Below are 18,495 nucleotides of genomic sequence, written 5' to 3'. Positions count from 1 at the left end.
GAATGTGAGTTTTATTGAGGGTGGTCATATGTGTGCGTACTGCGTATGCATTATGCAGCGAGTGAGTGAGCTATGTGGATCATAATGTTCTTTGAAACATCTCGTGTCACCAGTCTCCTGTGTGGAAGAGAAGGAGGTGAGGAGATGCTCTCACCTTGAACAGTAGGAGTAGGAGCACAGAGGTCAGTCAGTCTGAAGGATGCTCAGGGCAGGAACGATTGATCTCAAACCAGGAGTCTATACAGCTGAACAGAAAGAGGAGAAAACCCACCATCATCACATGAATGCACATATCTCTCTGGCCTTAGCTACAGTACATCGCTAGGGCCTAAATGTATTGCCCCACTGTGTATAATTAATCTAGTGGTCATTTCAGGCTGTGTGTAATCCTGTGAGCCTGCGTGCGTATTGTACAGTCAGGATCAGGAACTGAGCTCAGTCTGAATGTGTGTCCTAAAATGGCACCCTATTTCCTGTGGCAACCTACTTTTGACCAGAGCCCCCAATTGACCCTAATCAAAAGTAGTTCACTATATAAGGGACATGGTGCCATTTGAGTAGTCCCATCGTCTCACCTTTTGTGATAGATGCAGAGGCACGGCAGTCTGGCGATGGTGTTTCCTTGCTGCAGCTCCTCCAGACAGATTACACACTCCCCGGCATCCCTGGCCAGCACGTCATCTGGAACACACACACAAACACACAAGCAGACGCACATACAGGCAAGCAGGTACACATACACACAAACACACAAAAGAAAACACAAGACAACCGTGAGCGGCAATGATATATCATCAAAGTGTACCTAATATGAAATAGCAAAGGCAGTGAGGCAGTGGCACATCAAGATCAACAACAAATCTGTAAATTACTATAGGCTTTACAACTACAGCAGCAATAGAACAGAGATACCAGAATAGAACAGAGCAAAAGACACACAGCTGGGGACGAGTCAGATGGAAGAGCATCTAGTCGGTGCGTCAGAAAGAGGTCTAGGCCTGATCTCGTTGCTGTTATGTAAATAAACAGCAGGGGGCAGCATTGACCACAGTCTAGTCTGGACCAACAAATCAAAATCAAATCACATTTTATGTCACATGCACCGAATACAACAGTGAAATGCTTACTGACAAGCCCTTAACCAACAATGCAGTTTTAAAAAAATATTTAAAAAATAACTGAAAAAAAAGAATAAGAAATAAAATAAACAAATGATTAAAGAGCAGCAGTAACATAACAATAGTGAGGCTATGTACAGGGGGTACCGGTACAGAGTCAATGTGCGGGGGCATCGACTACGCAAGGTAATTGAGGTAATATGTACATGTAGGTAGAGTTATTAAAGTGACTATGCATAGATAATAACAGAGAGTAGCAGCAGCGTAAAAGAAAGGGGGGGCAATGCAAACAGTCTGGGTAGCCATTTGATTAGATGTTCAGGAGTCTTAAGGCTTGGGGAAAGAAGCTGTTTAGAAGCCTCTTGGACCTAGACTTGGCGCTCCGGTACCACTTGCCATGCGGTAGCAGAGAGAACAGTCTATGACTAGGGTGGTTGAAGTCTTCCTCTGACACCGCCTGGTATAGAGGTCCTGGATGGCAGGAAGCTTGGCCCCAGTGATGTACTGGTGCAGCTGTAGAACCTTTTCAGGATCTGAGGACCCATGCCAAATCTGTTCAGACTCCTGAGGGTGGAATTGGTTTTGTCGTGCCCTCTTCACGACTGTCTTGGTGTGCTTGGACCATGGTAGTTTGTTGGTGATGTGGACACCAAGGAACTTGAAGCTCTCAACCTGTTCCACAGCAGCCCCGTCGATGAGAATGGGGCCGTGCTGTGCACACTGTTTCAACTGGGAAGCATGCGACAGGCTTAAGCCGGTAAAACCCTGCATCAGTCTTTAGTAGAATGACACCAGAGAGGATGGATGACGTTTTATGTGTTCCTAACAAACGGTGTTATTTGTTTGTTTTTTGCGATGTTTGTAACTTTTTTATTTTTTTTTGTACATGTTGAAGATAACTTATGGACATCAGAACAGCGTTTGCTCACCACGAACTGGAAGAAGCTTTTTCCTTTAACGAGTCCGGCGAGAAGGATATACTGCTTTCCCGGGAACAGGCCCAAGTCCCCGTCATTTGTGTGAAGAGAAGACGGAGAAAAAGGGGGCGGATGTCGGGCTGCCTTCTGAATTTGTAGGCGAGCGAATACAATATCTAAGCACAATATCTAAGGAAGTCTCAAGGTTTTGCTCACCTGAGGTAGAGTATCTCATGATAAGCTGTAGGCTACACTATCTACCTTGAGAGTTTTCATCTGTATTTTTCGTAGCTGTCTACATACCACCACAGACCGATGCTGGCACTAAGACCATATTAATGAGCTGTTTACGGCCATAAGCAAACAGGAAACCGCTCATCCAGAAACGGTGCTCCTAGTGGCCGGGGACTTTAATGCAGGGAAAATATCTAGGCCACCTTTACTCCACACACAGAGATGCGTACAAAGCTCTCCCTCACTCTTCATTTGGCAAATCTGACCATAATTATATCCTCCTGATTCCTGCTTACAAGCAATAATTAAAGCAGGAAGCACCAGTGACTCGGTCAATTAAAAAAGTGGTCAGATGAAGCAGATGCTAAGCTACAGGACTGTTTTGCTAACACAGACTGGAATATGTTCCGGGATTCTTCCGATGGCATTGATGAGTACACCACATCAGTCACTGGCTTCATCAATAAGTGCGTCGATGAAGTCGTCCCCACAGTGACTGTTCGTACATACCCCAACCAGAAGCCATGGATTACAGGGAACATCTGCACTGAGCTAAAGGGTAGAGCTGCTGCTTTCAAGGAGCGTGACTCTAACCCAAAAGCTTTTAAGAAATTCCTCCATACCCTCTGATGAACCATCAAACAGGCAAAGCGTCAATACAGGACTAAGATTAAATCGTAATACACCGACTCCGACGCTCGTCGGATGTGGCAGGGCTTGCAAACTATTACAGATTACAAAGGGAAGCACAGCCGAGAGCTGCCCAGTGACACGAGCCTACCAGACAAGCTAAATTACTTAAATTGCTGCATCGAGGCAAGTAATACTGAAACATGCATCCGCTGTTCCAGGCGACTGTGTGATCACACTCTCTGCAGCCGATGTGAGTAAGACCTTTAAACAAGTCAACATTCAAAAAGCCGCAAGGCCAGACAGCTTACCAGGGCATGTATTCAGAGCGTGCGTTGACCAACTGGCAAGTGTCTTCACTGACATTTTCAACCTCTTCCTGTCTGAATCTGTAATACCAACATGTTTCAAGCATACCACCATAGTCCCTGTGCCCAAGAACACTAAGGTACCCTGCCTAAATTACTACTGAACCATGCTTTGAAAGGCTGGTCATGGCTCACATCAACACCATTACACCAGAAATCCTAGATCCACTCCAGATCCACAGATGATGCAATCTCTATTGCACTCCACACTACCCTTTCCCACCTGGACAAAAGGAACACCTATGTGAGAATGCTTTTCATTGACTACAGCTCAGTGTTCAACACCATAGTGCCCTCAAAGCTCATCACTAAGCTAAGGACCCTGGGTCTAAACACCTCCCTCTGCAACTGGATCCTGGACTTCCAGATGGGCTGCCCACAGGTGGTAAGGGTAGGTAACAACACATCCACCACTCTGATCCTCAACACTGGGGCCCCTCAGGGGTGCGTGCTCAGTCCCCTTCTGTACTCCCTGTTCACTCATGACTGCACAACCAGGCATGACTCCAACACCATCAGTAAGTTTCCCGATGCACAACAGTGGTAGGCCTGATCACGACAACCACGAGACAGCCTATAGAGAGGAGATCAGAGACCTGGCCATGTGGTGCCAGGACAACAACCTCTCCCCCAACATGATCAAGACAAAGGAGATGATTGTGGACTACAGGAAAAGGAGGACCGAGCCCGCCCCCATTCTCATAGATGGGGCTGTAGGGGAGCAGGTTGAGAGCTTCAAGTTCCTTGGTGTCTACAGCTGCACCATCGAGTGCATCTTGACTGGTTGCATCACTGCCTGGTATGGCAACTGCTTGGCCTCCGACTGCAAGGCACTACAGAGGGTAGTGTGAATGGACCATCCAGGACCTCTAAACCAGGCGGTGTCAGAGGAAGGCCCTAAAAATTGTCAAAGACTCCAGCCACCCTAGTCATAGACTGTTGTCTCTGCTACCGCATGGCAAGCGGTACCGGAGCGCCAAGTCTAGGTCCAAGAGGCTTCTAAACAGCTTCTACCCCCAAGCCATAAGACTCCTGAACACCTAATCAAATGGCTACACAGACTATTTGCATTGCCCCCCCCCCCCTTTACGCCGCTACTACTCTCTGTTGTTAGCATCCATATCATCTTTAATAACTCTACCTACATGTACATATTACCTCAACTAACCGGTGCCCCCGCACATTAACTCTGTACCGGTATCCCCCCTGTATGTAGTTTTGCTATTATTATTTAATTGCTGCTCTTTAAGTACTTGTTACTTTTATTTCTTATTCTTATCTGTATTTTTTTTAACTGTTGTTGGTTCGGGGCTCGTAAGTAAGCATTTCACTATAAGGTCTACACCTGTTATGTTCTTTGCATGTGACTAATAACATTTGATTTGATTAGGTTTTGATATAACAACATTTTGTTGTTGTTGTTGTTTTGGTGTTTGTCAGATTTTTTTTCCGGCTGTTCGCGCACACAATACTTTTTCTTGAGGCAAGGCGAAGTTCAGTAGCCAAAGTCTACGCCCCTTTGTTTGTGATTGATTAACAGTAGGAGTGGGAACTATGGATGGGATTCTTCAATGAAGTGTTGAGGCGACTAGTTTTCATGCAAAGTTTTTCACTTGAGAAATGCTAGTTTGATGTAAAATTTTGCAACTAAGACCTCAACAAAAACGTCAATTGAATTCAGATTTCTTGATTTATCTTAGAATAATTCTGACTATTTGAGGAAATGTTATTGGCTATGTGGTTGCTATAGTGCCTCAAGAGGGACAAACATTATATTGCTGATTTTTTCTCATTTTTCAAGCAAAGTTATTTTAAGGTAGTATTTTGTATTTATGGACTATGGATCAATGGATCCCCATTAGTTCTTGCCAAGGCAGCAGCTACTGTTCTTGGGGTCCCAAAAAATTAAGGCAGTTATACAATTTTAAAAACATTACAATACAATTCACAACAGATTTCACAACACATTAAGTGTGTGCCCTCAGGCCACTACACTTCATTATGTCAGACCTCTCCCTATCTTAGCTACTGTTGCATCAAAATGTTTTGACCATGACAGTTTACAATTCAGGGTTACTCCAAGCAGTTTAGTCTCCTTAAAGTGAACTGTTAGCTAGCCAGCTAATGTTAGCTGGCTGGCTCGCTCGCTAACATTATATGTATGATCTTATTATTTGTATCTCAGTGCTATTTGCCTGGCTAATTATAGCCTAATGTTAGCTAGCTAACATTGAACCTGGTTGGTTAGCTACCTGCAGATTCATGCAGGGTAGTAACATCATGAATTGAGATGATGGTTTATTGTTTACCTAGCTAGCTAGCTACATGTCTTAACAAAAGACTCCACTATGCAAGTAACCATTTTGGGTGTGTTCATAAAGTCAGTCTGGCCACCTACTCCGATTTCAGAGCACTCTCATCTGAATGTGCCAGAGCGCAGAATATGGCCATACGGACAATCTGACAGCACAGTTGCAGTCACCAATGCTCAAGATAACATAAAAACAGCCTAACCAGTTCTGCTATGGAGAGTAATGTTCAGTGAGCTATTCTCTCATTTGTGTCTGGAAGTAGCTAGCAAGTTAGCCAGTTAGCTTGGGTGCTTGTACAGAAAGCCCTGATCAACCCTTAAAGACATGGGTCGGCTAAATCTTAAGAGGGTGTGAACGATGCTGAATTGGGTGTAGACAGAGAAGAGCTCTCCAGTTGGTACCAAAACATTCAAAGGCCATTTTCTTAAAAGTGAGGTTACTAGTTTATCAACTTTCAAAGCAGAATTACTTTCCCATTGGTTGTCAAATGCAGTGTATGATATAACATTTTGTAGCTCTATGTTTCTGTTTTATAAAAACAAAATACAATTTCAAATGTTTCTACATAAGACTGAATCAAGGCAGTCGGTCACACATTATGACCATCCTTTGGAACTTTGGTTTTCCTAGATATGGCTACTGAATTATGATCACTACATCTGATGGATTTGGATACTGCTTTAGAGAGGATTTCTGCAGTATTAGTAAAGATTTGATTTATACATGTGGATGATTTAATTCCTGTACTGTTTGTAAATACCCTAGTAGGTTGACTGATAACCTGAACCAGGTTGCAGGCACTGGTTACAGTTTGATGAAAGCCAGTCAATATTTAGGTCACCCAGAAAATATACCTCTCTGTTGATATCACATACATTATCAAGTATTTCACAGATATCATCCAGATACTGACTATTAGCACTTGGTGATCTAAAGCAGATTCCCACAAGAATGAGCTTCAGGTGAGACAGGTGAACCTCTAGCCATATTACTTCAACAGCATTTGACATGAGATCCTCTATAAGCTTTACAGGAACATGACATGAACCCACACATCAACACCTCCACTATTGGCATTCCTGTCTCTTCTGCAGATGTTATAACCATTTATTCCTACCATTGTATCATCAACAGAATTATCTAAGTGGGTTTCAGAGATAGACAGTATATGAATGTTATCAGTTATTAGCAAGTTATCGATTTCATGAATGAGGCTCCACATGTTAATTTTAGGAATGACAGGGGAAATCAGGGTAGTTAGAGGGACATAAATTAGATTACTTACATTATGACTGCCGACGCCCCTCGGACAATGTACATTTGCAGCAGCACTATGACAACTCAGCAACACATTAGTAGGGATTATCTGAGCAGGTCTTGGGTCACAGATAAGTCATTGGCTGCATTCCAAACACTTAAAATACACACCCTCTCCCCTCAGCCCTCAAATGAAGTAGGCACTTCTGATGACGTACCATGACGTCTGACGAGTTTACACTTGCAGGGCAAGGGGCGAGGGAGGAAGGAAGGAATTTTAAATAGACCACCCTTGCCCGGAAATTCGTCCCTAGTTCGTCCCGCAACTATTGTGTTTTCAGTCACCGGTAGCTTGTGGGTGCTTTATATGTGCTACAGTCAATTATGAGTGCATGTCTACTAATATTAACTAAATAATTATTCATATATGCCTACTGTATGATAGCTAGCAAATTAATTAGCTAGCCTGCCTAGCTGGAACTTCTGAAGAAGGAAAATGTTTTATTTCTACAATTTCCAAAAGATAACCAAACAAAAACATGACTTTTACTAGATGTATTTGTGCCGTCATGTGTACTAGTAGCACAATGTATTTACATTTGTTTTTACTTGCACTTGTATCTTGACTTCTCCATATTGACGTTGAGGTTTTAAGTCTTAGTGGATGTACAATCATCGCAAATTTAATTATGGGGCGTTTCAGTCCCCGAAGTGAATATAATTGTACACTCGCAAACTCGATTCAAAACGAGGGCTGAGGGGCTTACGTTGCGAACTTCACTTGCTTGGCTGATCATTTGGACTGACGACAAAGATGATTATGGGGATTCCCCCAAGGGCATAAGTCGAGGGTAAGTGGACGAGCGTGTGTCTCTTACAAGTTTGAAACGCAGCCACTGTCTCAATGCAGCCTTGAAATGCATGGACAGGGTCTAGGAGCGAAGATGATTTGGATTTACTCCTTAGTATGCGAGGCACAGACGGTCACTTCGCCTTGTCGAGTTCTGCTAGGAGCAAACCGAACCTAGTATTCGGGCGCCTTTACACAGTGCCACCACCACATCATTGTTTGGCTTGTAGATCCAACATGGCTCACAGTTACTGTCTCTGTGCACAGGAAGAACCCGGAGACTGTGTTGTGCTGTGCTGTGCTATGCTGTGCTGTGCTGCCCATTATAATAAATACAAATGAAAACATCACAAAAAAATAAACAAGAAACATTTTTTGTTAAAATTTTCAAGTCAGATGTGGGTTGAACACAGGTTTTCCCCCTACTTCAAGCTACATCTGGTCTCCCATCCAGGGACTGACCAGGACTGCCCCTAAACAGCTGGAGAAAAGCAAACACTCTCAAATCCATAGACTAAGCTGTGGATGCAAGAACTGACCATCTACGATATCGAAATTCTAGTTTTAACCATCGTTATTTTACACTATACAGTGTTTGTTTACATTTACTTTGTTTACAAACAGAGTAAAACAAGATTATATTTTGGGTTCTGATGGAGTACAACAATTGAACTAAACTCATGAGGCATTTGTACATTATATTCTTCAAGAATCAATAGGTATATGTCGTTCATTTATAAATCCCAAAATGGATTGCCCCTTTAACAGGTAGCACCCTTCATACAGCAAAACTATGTTGCCATTTGAACATGATCCATTAACCTGCCCCAAAAAATTATTCTGTCTAGTGTTCCGCGAATGTCCCTCAAAATCATTCCCTGGTCCCGCATTTGGGCTATTTAGATGTTCCTACCCTAACTCCACCAGTGGAAATCATCTTTTCACATGTGAGGAGAATAACATTATTTCAACCCCACAGGTGCATCTGCAATTCCAACCCCACAGGTGCATCTGCAATTCCAACCCCACAGGTGCATCTGCAATTCCAACCCCACAGGTGCATCTGCAATTCCACATGTGAAAGTGAAATTTTCAAGTGTGGAGTTTTCTTACATGTGAAATGGCAAATGGGATTTTCACATGTGAATTTGAAAATCACAGTTATAGAATTGCAAGTTAACATATGAAAAATAATCACATGAAAGTCATAGTTGCAGTTTCACATGTAAGAAAACTCCCTATGAAAATCTAACTTTCACATGTGGAATTGCAGATTCACATTTTAACCCCACATGTGTAAGTGACTTTTTCACATTTGAAAGAATCTGATTTTCACGTGAATGTGAAACCCGCAAATTTCATGTGAAACTACAATTCAGATGAGGTGAACAGGCAGTTAACCCACTGTTCCTAGGCCGTCATTGAAAATAAGAATTTGTTCTTAACTGACTTGCCTGTTTAAATAAAGGTAAAATAAAAAAATACTTGTAATATACAGGAAAACTATTACCTTATGGTGAGGTTAGCTGTGCTGCAAGCCCAGCTTCAGACATAATCGTTAGGCAATGGTAATTTAAGTGTAGGAAAGAATGAAACAGTGTTTGTGCCACAAATAAGCACAGACAGCAGTATAATTCCCCTCGAAAGGTCCCCCAGCCGGACTATTTTCTCATGGCTTCTGGAAAGAAATGCTGTCAGAATGCTCAACCAGTTCTCCTCATTAAGCAACGAGTCGGAGTCAGAGGCGAGACCACTTCTCTGGTCTCTCCTCCACCCGTTACGGGGTCTGAGCCACCGAAGCCTCCCACCATTAGCTCTGACAAATTGAAAACCAGTCATTGGCGACTCCATTACCCACATTATTGGGGCGGCAGTGTAGCCTAGTGGTTAGAGCATTGGACGAGTAACTGAAAGGTTGCAAGTTCAAATCCCCGAGCTGACAAGGTACAAAATCTGTCGTTCTGCCCCTGAACAGGCAGTTAACCCACTGTTCCTAGGCCGTCAATGAAAATAAGAATTTGTTCTTAACTCTTGAAACTCCCCATCCCGGATCCGGGATTGTGACTAAGCCTCAGGCTCATTAGCATAACGCAACGTTAACGATTTCTGAAAATCGCAAATAAAATTAAAATAATGCGTTTGCTCTCAAGCTTAGCCTTTTCTTAACAACACAGTCATCTCAGATTTTCAAAATATGCTTTTGAACCATAGAAATTGACTAATTTGTGTAAGAGTATGCAAAGCTAGCATAGCATTTTGTGTAGCATGTAGCACGCAACATTTTCACAAAAGCCAGATAACCAAATAAATAAAATCATTTACCTTTGAAGAGCTTCTGGTGTTTTCAATGAGGAGACTCCCAGCCACATACCAAATGCGCAGTGTTTCCTGAAAGCGTCTGTGTGTAGGAGAAATCGTTCCGTTTTCTACATTGCGCCTGGCTACCGAAACGAACCGAAAATGCAGTCACCTACAACGTGAAACTTTTTCCGGATTAACTACATAATATCGACCGAAACATGGCAAACGTTGTTTGGAATCAATCCTCAAGGTGTTTTTTCACATATCTCTTCATTGACATGCAGTTCGTGGAAGCTTGCTTCTCTCTCTGTGCCCCATGGAAAAATACTGGCAGGTGACTTTTGCGCACCAATTTCGGCGCAGGACACCGGGCGGACACGTGGTAAATGTGGTCTCTTATGGTCAATCTTCCAACGATCTGCCTACAAATACGTCACAATGCTGCAGACACCTTGGGGAAACGACAGAAAGGGCAGACTCATTCCTCTTGCGTTCACAGCCATATAAGGAGATCATGAAAGACAGAGCCTCAAAAATCCTTGTCATTTCCTGGATGCCAAGTCATCTTGGTTTTGCCTGAAGCTCACGTTAAAGGGCACGCACAGAGAAGATATTTGTATTTCTGGACACGTCAGAGTGTTTTCTTTCGAACAGTAGCAATTATATGCATAGTCGAGCATCTTTTTGTGACAAAATATCTTGTTTAAAACGGGAACGTTTTTCTTCCAAAAATGAAATAGCGCCACCATAAGTGTAAGAGGTTAACTGACTTGCCTAGTAAAATTAAGGTAAAAAAAATAAATAAAAAAATTAAAAAAAAAATATTAGCGATCATACACTGTTTACCAGGGGGCAGGGCTACTGCAGGCTAGAGGTCACCAAGCATAACATAGCTTCAGCGTGTAAATTAGCTAGAAAGATGTGTCGGCATCGAGTAATTGTCTCTGGCCCCCTCCCAGTTAGGGGGAGTGATGAACTCTACAGCAGTCTCACAACTCAATCACTGGTTGAAAACTGTTTTCTAACCTTTCCAAAAGATAGAATTTGTAGATAATTGGCCCTCTTTCTGGGACTCATTCACTAACAGGACCAAGCGTGGCCTGCTGAGGAGTGACGGACTCCATCCTAGCTGGAGGGGTGCTCTCATCTTTTTTTCTTTCACCTTTATTTATTTAACCAGGTAGGCTAGTTGAGAACAAGTTCTCATTTGCAACTGCGACCTGGCCAAGATAAAGCATAGCAATTCGACACATACAACAACACAGAGTTACACATGGAATAAACAAAACATAGTCAATAATACAGTAGAACAAAAGAAAACAAAAAGTCTATATACAGTGAGTGCAAATGAGGTAAGATAATGGAGTTAAGGCCATAAATAGGCCATGGTGGCGAAGTAATTACAATATAGCAATTAAACACTGGAATGGTAGATGTGCAGAAGATGAATGTGCAAGTAGAGATACTGGGGTGCAAAGGAGCTAAATAAATACCAATAAATAATGACCAGTGAGCTGAGATAATGTGGGGCTTTACCTAGCAGAGACTTGTAGATAACCTGTAGCCAGTGGGTTTGGCGACGAGTATGAAGCTAGCGCCAACCAACGAGAGCGTACTGGTCGCAATGGTGGGTAGTGTATGGGGCTTTGGTGACCAAACAGATGGCACTGTGATAGACTGCATCCAGTTTATGGAGTAGAGTGTTGGAGGATATTTTATAGATGACATCACCGAAGTCGAGGATCGGTAGGAAGGTCAGTTTTACGAGGGTATGTTTGGCAGCATGAGTGAAGGAAGCTTTGTTGCGAAATAGGAAGCCAATTCTAGATTTAATTTTGGATTGGAGATGCTTAATGTGAGTCTGGAAGGAGAGTTTACAGTCTAACCAGACACCTAGGTGTTTGTAGTTGTCCACGTATTCTAAGTCAGAGCCGTCCAGAGTAGTGATGCTGGACGGGCGAGCAGGTGCGGGCAGTGATCGGTTGAATAGCATGCATTTAGTTTTCCCTGCATTTAAGAGCAGTTGGAGGCCATGGAAGGACAGTTGTATGGGATTGAAGCTCGTCTGGAGGTTAGTTAACACAGTGTCCAAAGAGGGGCCAGAAGTATACATAATGGTGTCGTCTGCATAGAGGTGTATCAGAGAATCACCAGCAGCAAGAGCACCATCATTGATGTATACAGAGAAGAGAGTCGGCCGAGGATTGAACCCTGTGGCACCCCCATAGAGACTGCCAGAGGTCCGGACAACAGGCCCTCCTATTTGACACACTGAACTCTATCAGATAAGTAGTTGGTAAACCAGTCGAGGCAATCATTTGAGAAACCAAGGCTGTCGAGTCTGCCGATAAGAATGTGGCGACTGACAGAGTCGAAAGCCTTGGCCAGGTCGATGAATACGGCTGCCAGAAGAGGACTGGCCACACCTCAGAGCCTGGTTCCTCTCTAGGTTTCTTCCTAGGTTCCTGCCTTTCTAGGGAGTTTTTCCTAGCCACCGCATTGCTTGCTGTTTGGGGTTTTAGGCTGGGTTTCAACTGATGTGTAAAGGGCTTTATAAATAAATGTTATAGATGTGAAAAGGTGGTGTTAACATGTGAATTCTAAATTAAATTTCACTTGTGAAATGTCAGCTCAACATGTGAACATGTCTTTTTTCATAAGGTTATGCTGTACTGTGTGTGTGTCTGTGTCTGTGTGTCCGTATAGTCTGAGCTGTTACTGAAACATCCAGCCAGTTGTTCAGCAAGGTCTTGATCAGCAGGATATGACATGTTAGCTCATACTCCTACCGTGACTCACTGAAACACATGTTGAAACAGAGTGTTCTTTGAAGACGAGGTGGTGGATTCCAGTAAACCTAGTTTTAATTTGACAGGAAATGCTGCACCGTGGCAGACCAAAGTAGGAGACCAGACCACATCCTGTTACAGCAACTCACTCACTTCTGTCACTCCCTGACCTTAGAGATACTTTTTATGTCTCTATTTTGGTTTGGTCAGGGCGTGAGTTGGGGTGGGAAATCTCTGTTTTGTGTTTCTATGATTTTCTATTTCTATGTTTTGGCTGGGTATGGTTCTCAATCAGGGACAGCTGTCTATCGTTTTCTCTGATTGGGAACCATACTTAGGTAGCTTTTTTTTCCCACTGTTCTTCGTGGGAAGTTGTCTTTGTTTGTGGGCACTATTGCCTTTAGCTTCACGGTTTGTTTTGTATGGTTTATTGTTTTTTTGTCGGCGTCATTCTTTAATAAAGTAATGTGTACGCTGCACCTTGGTCCTCATCCTTCAACAGCCATGACAACTTCATTATGGAGTGAGATTTGTTTCCTTATTCTGTAAATATGTCTACCACGATCTGTGCATATATTCAACATAACTAACAAATAAAACTATGATATGTGAATATATTAAAACATTTCTTAAATAAAACCATAATCCGTAAATATGTATAAATATTTCACAAATGAAACCAAGATCCATATACATGTTCAACACGAGTCGCAATACAATCATGATCTGTAAATATATTTAACGTAGCTCACAAATAAAATAACAATTTGAACAAGTGTACGACGATGTGAGCAAATGTTTAAAAATTCCTAACATTTACAACTGTGTAATGTGTATTTGCACATCAAAAAGTGCTTGTGGATCTTTATTTTCTGCTGATTTGTGTGGTCAATCAGAGAAGAAGAGGCAAAGCAAGAGGTTTTACTCAGCACAAAATTTGTCCACGAAAGTAAGCCCACGAAGTGAGGAATCAATGAGAGTGTCAAATTAGCTAATTTGCTACATGAGGCTTATTTGATCGAATAGAAGTTTCATAATGGTTATGTTGTTGCGAAAGCACTGATATAAATGGACGGACACACGTGGCATTTCGGCAACTTTAAAATACAACGTTATATCGGAGTTGTGCCCGTTGTCACACAGATATATAGAGGAGTCATCGTGGATATAACTTGTTTTAGCATGGACATTGTCATTGAGGGTTTCCACCACAATGAAGAAGAAAATGGACTACTTCAAAATGGAGATAGCCACATTGGCACTGGCCATGGGGTCACAGACGTTACAATGGCCCAGATACAAAGAAGAGTCCTCCATCTATCTCTATTGCCTATTGTTCACGTGTATCTGTCTTCTCATTGGCTATAATGGTCCCACCTGATCCCGACTGACTTCCATCTTTCAGGACATGTACTTCTATTGTTAGAGCGATCACTTGACTATCTTGTCAATATGATAGACAATGTTTGGTTAATTCCACAAATGGACAATGAAGCTCCAGTCATTGAGATCTATGTCACGTAAGGCGCAGTGTGATGACGTCATGTCAAGGCAGGATGTTATATCCCCATGTCTTGGGACAACATTTTCTAGAAGAATATTAAACAACAACTTTGTGAAATGTGAGAATTATGTTTATTTCATCAAAAAATTATGATAACATTTTCAACGGCATACTTTCATACGAATGTAAAATTCAATCATTAGGACATACAGTTGAAGTCGGAAGTTTACAAACACCTTAGCCAAATACATTTAAACTCAGTTTTTCACATTTCCTGAGATTTAATCCTAGTAAAAAATCCCTGTTTTAGGTCAGTTAGGATCACAACTTTATTTTAAGAATGTGAAATAATAGTAGAGAGAATTATTTATTTAAGCTTTTATGTCTTTCATCACATTCCCAGTGGGTCAGAAGTTTACATACACTCATTAGTATTTGGTAGCATTGCCTTTAAATTGTTTAACTTGGGTCAAACGTTTCGGGTAATCTTCCACAAGCTTGCCATCTTGCCATCTTGATGTAATGTATCACTAGCCACTTTAAACAATGCCATTTTTACATGTTTACATACGCTACATTACTCATCTCGTATGTATATACTGTGCTCTATACCATCCACTGCATATTGCCTATGCCGTTCTTTACCATCACTCATTCATATATTTTTTTGGTGGCTATTTTGTAAATGACATCCCGAAGTTGAAGATTGGTAGGATGGTCAGTTTTACGAGGGTATGTTTGGCAGCATGAGTGAAGGATGCTTTGTTGCGAAATAGGAAGCCGATTCTAGATGTAATTTTGGATTGGAGATGCTTAATGTGAGTCTGGAAGGAGAGTTTATTGTCTAACAAGACACCAGACACAGGTTAAGTCGATATAGGACCCGTTTTACTGTGGATATAGATTATTTTGTTACTGTTTCCTCCATCATCTCCACAAGGTCCTTTGCTGTTGTTCTGGGATTGATTTGCACTTTTCACACCAAAGTACATTCATCTCTAGGAGACAGAACGCATCTCTTTCCTGAGCGGTATGATGGCTGCGTGCTCCCATGGTGTTTATACTTGCGTACTATTGTTTGTACATATGAATGTGGTACCTTCAGGCGTTTGGAAATTGTTCACAAGGATGAACCAGACTTGTGGACGTCTACAATTTCATTCTGAAGTATTGGCTGATTTTTTTTAGATTTTCCCTTGATGTCAAGCAAAGAGGCACTGAGTTTGAAGGTAGGCCTTGAAATACATCCACAGGTACACCTCCAATTGACTCAAATGATGTCAATTAGCCTATCAGAAGTTTCTAAAGCCATGACATCATTTTTCTGGAATTTTCCAAGCTGTTTAAAGGCACAGTCAACTAAGCGCATGTAAACTTCTGACCCCCTGGAATTGTGATACAATTAATTATAAGTGAAATAATCTGTCTGTAAACAATTGTTGGAACAATTACTTGTGTCATGCACAAAGTAGATCCTAACCGACTTGCCAAAACTATAGTTTGTTAACAATACATTTGTGGAGCGGTTGAAAAACAAGTTTTAATGACTCCAACCTAAGTGTATGTAAACTTCCGACTTCAACTGTACAACCGATGCCAAGTAAAGCTAGCTAACTATAGCTTGCTAGCTATAACATCGGCTAGCTAACAACGTTGGATGCGATAAAGCTAGCTAACATAGATGGCAATCTCGTCATGTTTATGCTAGATGAACAACTTACGTTAAACTAACTAATTGTAACTTCAGGAATGTGTCAATTATGAAGGACCGCACAGTTTTTAAATCCTGAATTGGTGATCTTGCTAGCCAGATAGTTAGCTAGCTGATGTTTTCATTCAGGAACTAGAGGACAAGTAATTCGAGGGAGGACAAATTGCTCTTTCCCAACTGGTTTGAAGGTATGAAATTTGACCATTATCTGATAAAAAAGTAAGAAATGCTGCTAGCTGTGTTTTGCTTCATCTAGGCTTATTTGCTGGCTAGTCAAGTAATTTGTTGTTCATTGTAACATTGATTAATATATTGTTGCCTAGTAAATAACATGCATTCTGTTTCTGTCGATTTCCTTTGTCAGTTTCCTGCCCTTTGTCTTGTGGGTTGAGGGCAATGTTACCAGTTAAATAAAAGGCTACGTTTTGTAAACATACTGTACAGACTTAACTTGAGCATAAAGGCACATGATATGAATCTCACTTTAATGTCATACACCTTGTCATGGGTGTCCATGCCTCTGTGGATTGAGCTCAGCTGTGGTCCATGTTTTTCTTGGGGAGAAAAGAAGATACTGCCACTGTGGAACTATATGACTGTCTGGCCTTGGACATCCGTGAAACCATTAAGCTGGTGTGTATATTGATAGTGTACATTATTGTCATTCTAAGAACACAATATGTATTGTGTCAATGTGTCATTATAATAGATTTACTTTATCCTGTTGTTCTGATCCTGAGACCACATATGCTGTCTTTGTTAATTCATGGTGTCTATACTATGTGTTGGTACCAATATCATGGACTGGGTGCTGCTCTAAGGCTTCACCACATGGGTTGAGAGACTACAAATATAATGCTATTTGAGACCACGTCTCTTTCTTAATTGTCTTTCCTAATTGTGTTCTCGGGCGCCGAAGGCATGGATGTCGATTAAGGCAGCCCCCAGCACCTCTCTGATTCAGAGGGGTTGGGTTAAATGTAGAAGACACATTTCATTTGAAGGCATGGATGTCGATTAAGGCAGCCCCCAGCACCTCTCTGATTCAGAGGGGTTGGGTTAAATGTAGAAGACACATTTCAGTTGAAGGCATGGATGTCGATTAAGGCAGCCCCCAGCACCTCTCTGATTCAGAGGGGTTGGGTTAAATGTAGAAGACACATTTCAGTTGAAGGCATGGATGTCGATTAAGGCAGCCCCCAGCACCTCTCTGATTCAGAGAGGTTGGGTTAAATGTAGAAGACACATTTCAGTTGAAGGCATGGATGTCGATTAAGGCAGCCCCCAGCACCTCTCTGATTCAGAGGGGTTGGGTTAAATGTAGAAGACACATTTCAGTTGAAGGCATGGATGTCGATGAAGGCAGCCCCCAGCACCTCTCTGATTCAGAGGGGTTGGGTTAAGTGCAGAAGACACATTTCAGTTGAAGGCATTCAGTTGTACAACTGAGGAGTTCTCCCCCCTTTCCCTTTCCCTTTTTTGAGATTCCTCTGACATTTTTCTCACATGTGTTTTTTGTTGTTGTCATGGATTCAAGGAGGTGAGGAAAACAGGAAATACAGTTGAGAAAGAGCCACGGTCTGGGATAAGACAATAGCCTATGTAGTCTCAACTCAAGAGGTCAAGATGCACCACTGAGTACAGACTCTTGTTGGTTTCGTTGATGTAGAAGTGATTAAACACAAAAGTTAAAGGGCACCTTGCTTTGTACACGTGTAAGACAGAGGAGCATGCCCTGCCAGCGTGCAATGGATAATGTCGAAAAAAAATAATTGGTATTTATCTGTCATTTTAAGATGGTTAGTCTCGGTCAGGTCTTGTTTGTCTACATTTAAACGTGTCTTGGTCTCGACACACGGGGACTGGGGTTGAAAGCTGAAACAGTGCGACTGGCCGCCCTAGGCGCAATTGTTATTGTTTTTTGTCTTGAGGAAATTAGCATATAACTGCATGAAGCCAACATTTTTATAAAACCTTTTAAAACTGTTGCACTGCTTCCTCATCACCTAAGGCTTGTGTGCATTGTAGCCATGTATTTTAGGTGGTCTGACAAACAATGAGAAAGGGCCTTCAGGAGACCACCGTGTGGAACTTCCTGACATAGCGGCCAGACATTGCTACATTGGTGTTTCGGTGAGAGGCAGCCGCTGTCTTAAGCCTAGAGGTATAGTGCCCTTCATAATATTTAGACATTTTAGTAAATCTATACCCTTTACCGAGCCCTGGCTGTGCATCTGGGGGCAGATATTTGATGTTGATGGCACAATGAGTCAATAATTGGGGTGGATGTGCTTTCACTGGCTGCATCTCTCTGTCACTCAGACACTCACTCAAAACACACACACAGCCTCTGAGCGCTGCCTCCTTGCTTTGAAAACCGTTTGTTTTCAAATTCAAACAGCAGGTCTCAACCCCCCTGGGGAAAATAACTTGTGTGATAACCAATCAGCGCAAATGCTGGAAATCTGAGTGCACATTCTCGCCTAACATTCCAATGAGAAAGA

At 42.1% G+C, this 18,495-nt stretch overlaps 1 protein-coding gene across 2 annotated transcripts in view; it reads right to left on the bottom strand.

Moving 5' to 3' along the window:
• Window positions 1-18,495, bottom strand: part of LOC135524506 (E3 ubiquitin-protein ligase znrf1-like) — a 42,437-nt gene that overhangs the window by 1,708 nt on the left and 22,234 nt on the right. For both annotated transcript variants that reach the window (XR_010452963.1, XM_064952095.1), the window contains exons 3-4: window positions 576-681; window positions 155-245 (exon numbers count right to left, since the gene is read on the bottom strand). Coding sequence is in view for 1 of the 2 variants with exons in the window: in XM_064952095.1 (XP_064808167.1) it covers window positions 188-245; window positions 576-681 (164 nt within the window). In the remaining variant the exon portion in view is untranslated. The remainder of the gene's footprint in view (window positions 1-154; window positions 246-575; window positions 682-18,495) is intronic.

Source organism: Oncorhynchus masou, chromosome 31, assembly GCF_036934945.1.
Source record: "Oncorhynchus masou masou isolate Uvic2021 chromosome 31, UVic_Omas_1.1, whole genome shotgun sequence".
NCBI classification, from domain to species: domain Eukaryota; kingdom Metazoa; phylum Chordata; class Actinopteri; order Salmoniformes; family Salmonidae; genus Oncorhynchus; species Oncorhynchus masou.
Note: the sequence above shows the minus strand (reverse complement) of the source record. Positions and strands in the feature narration are given on the sequence as shown.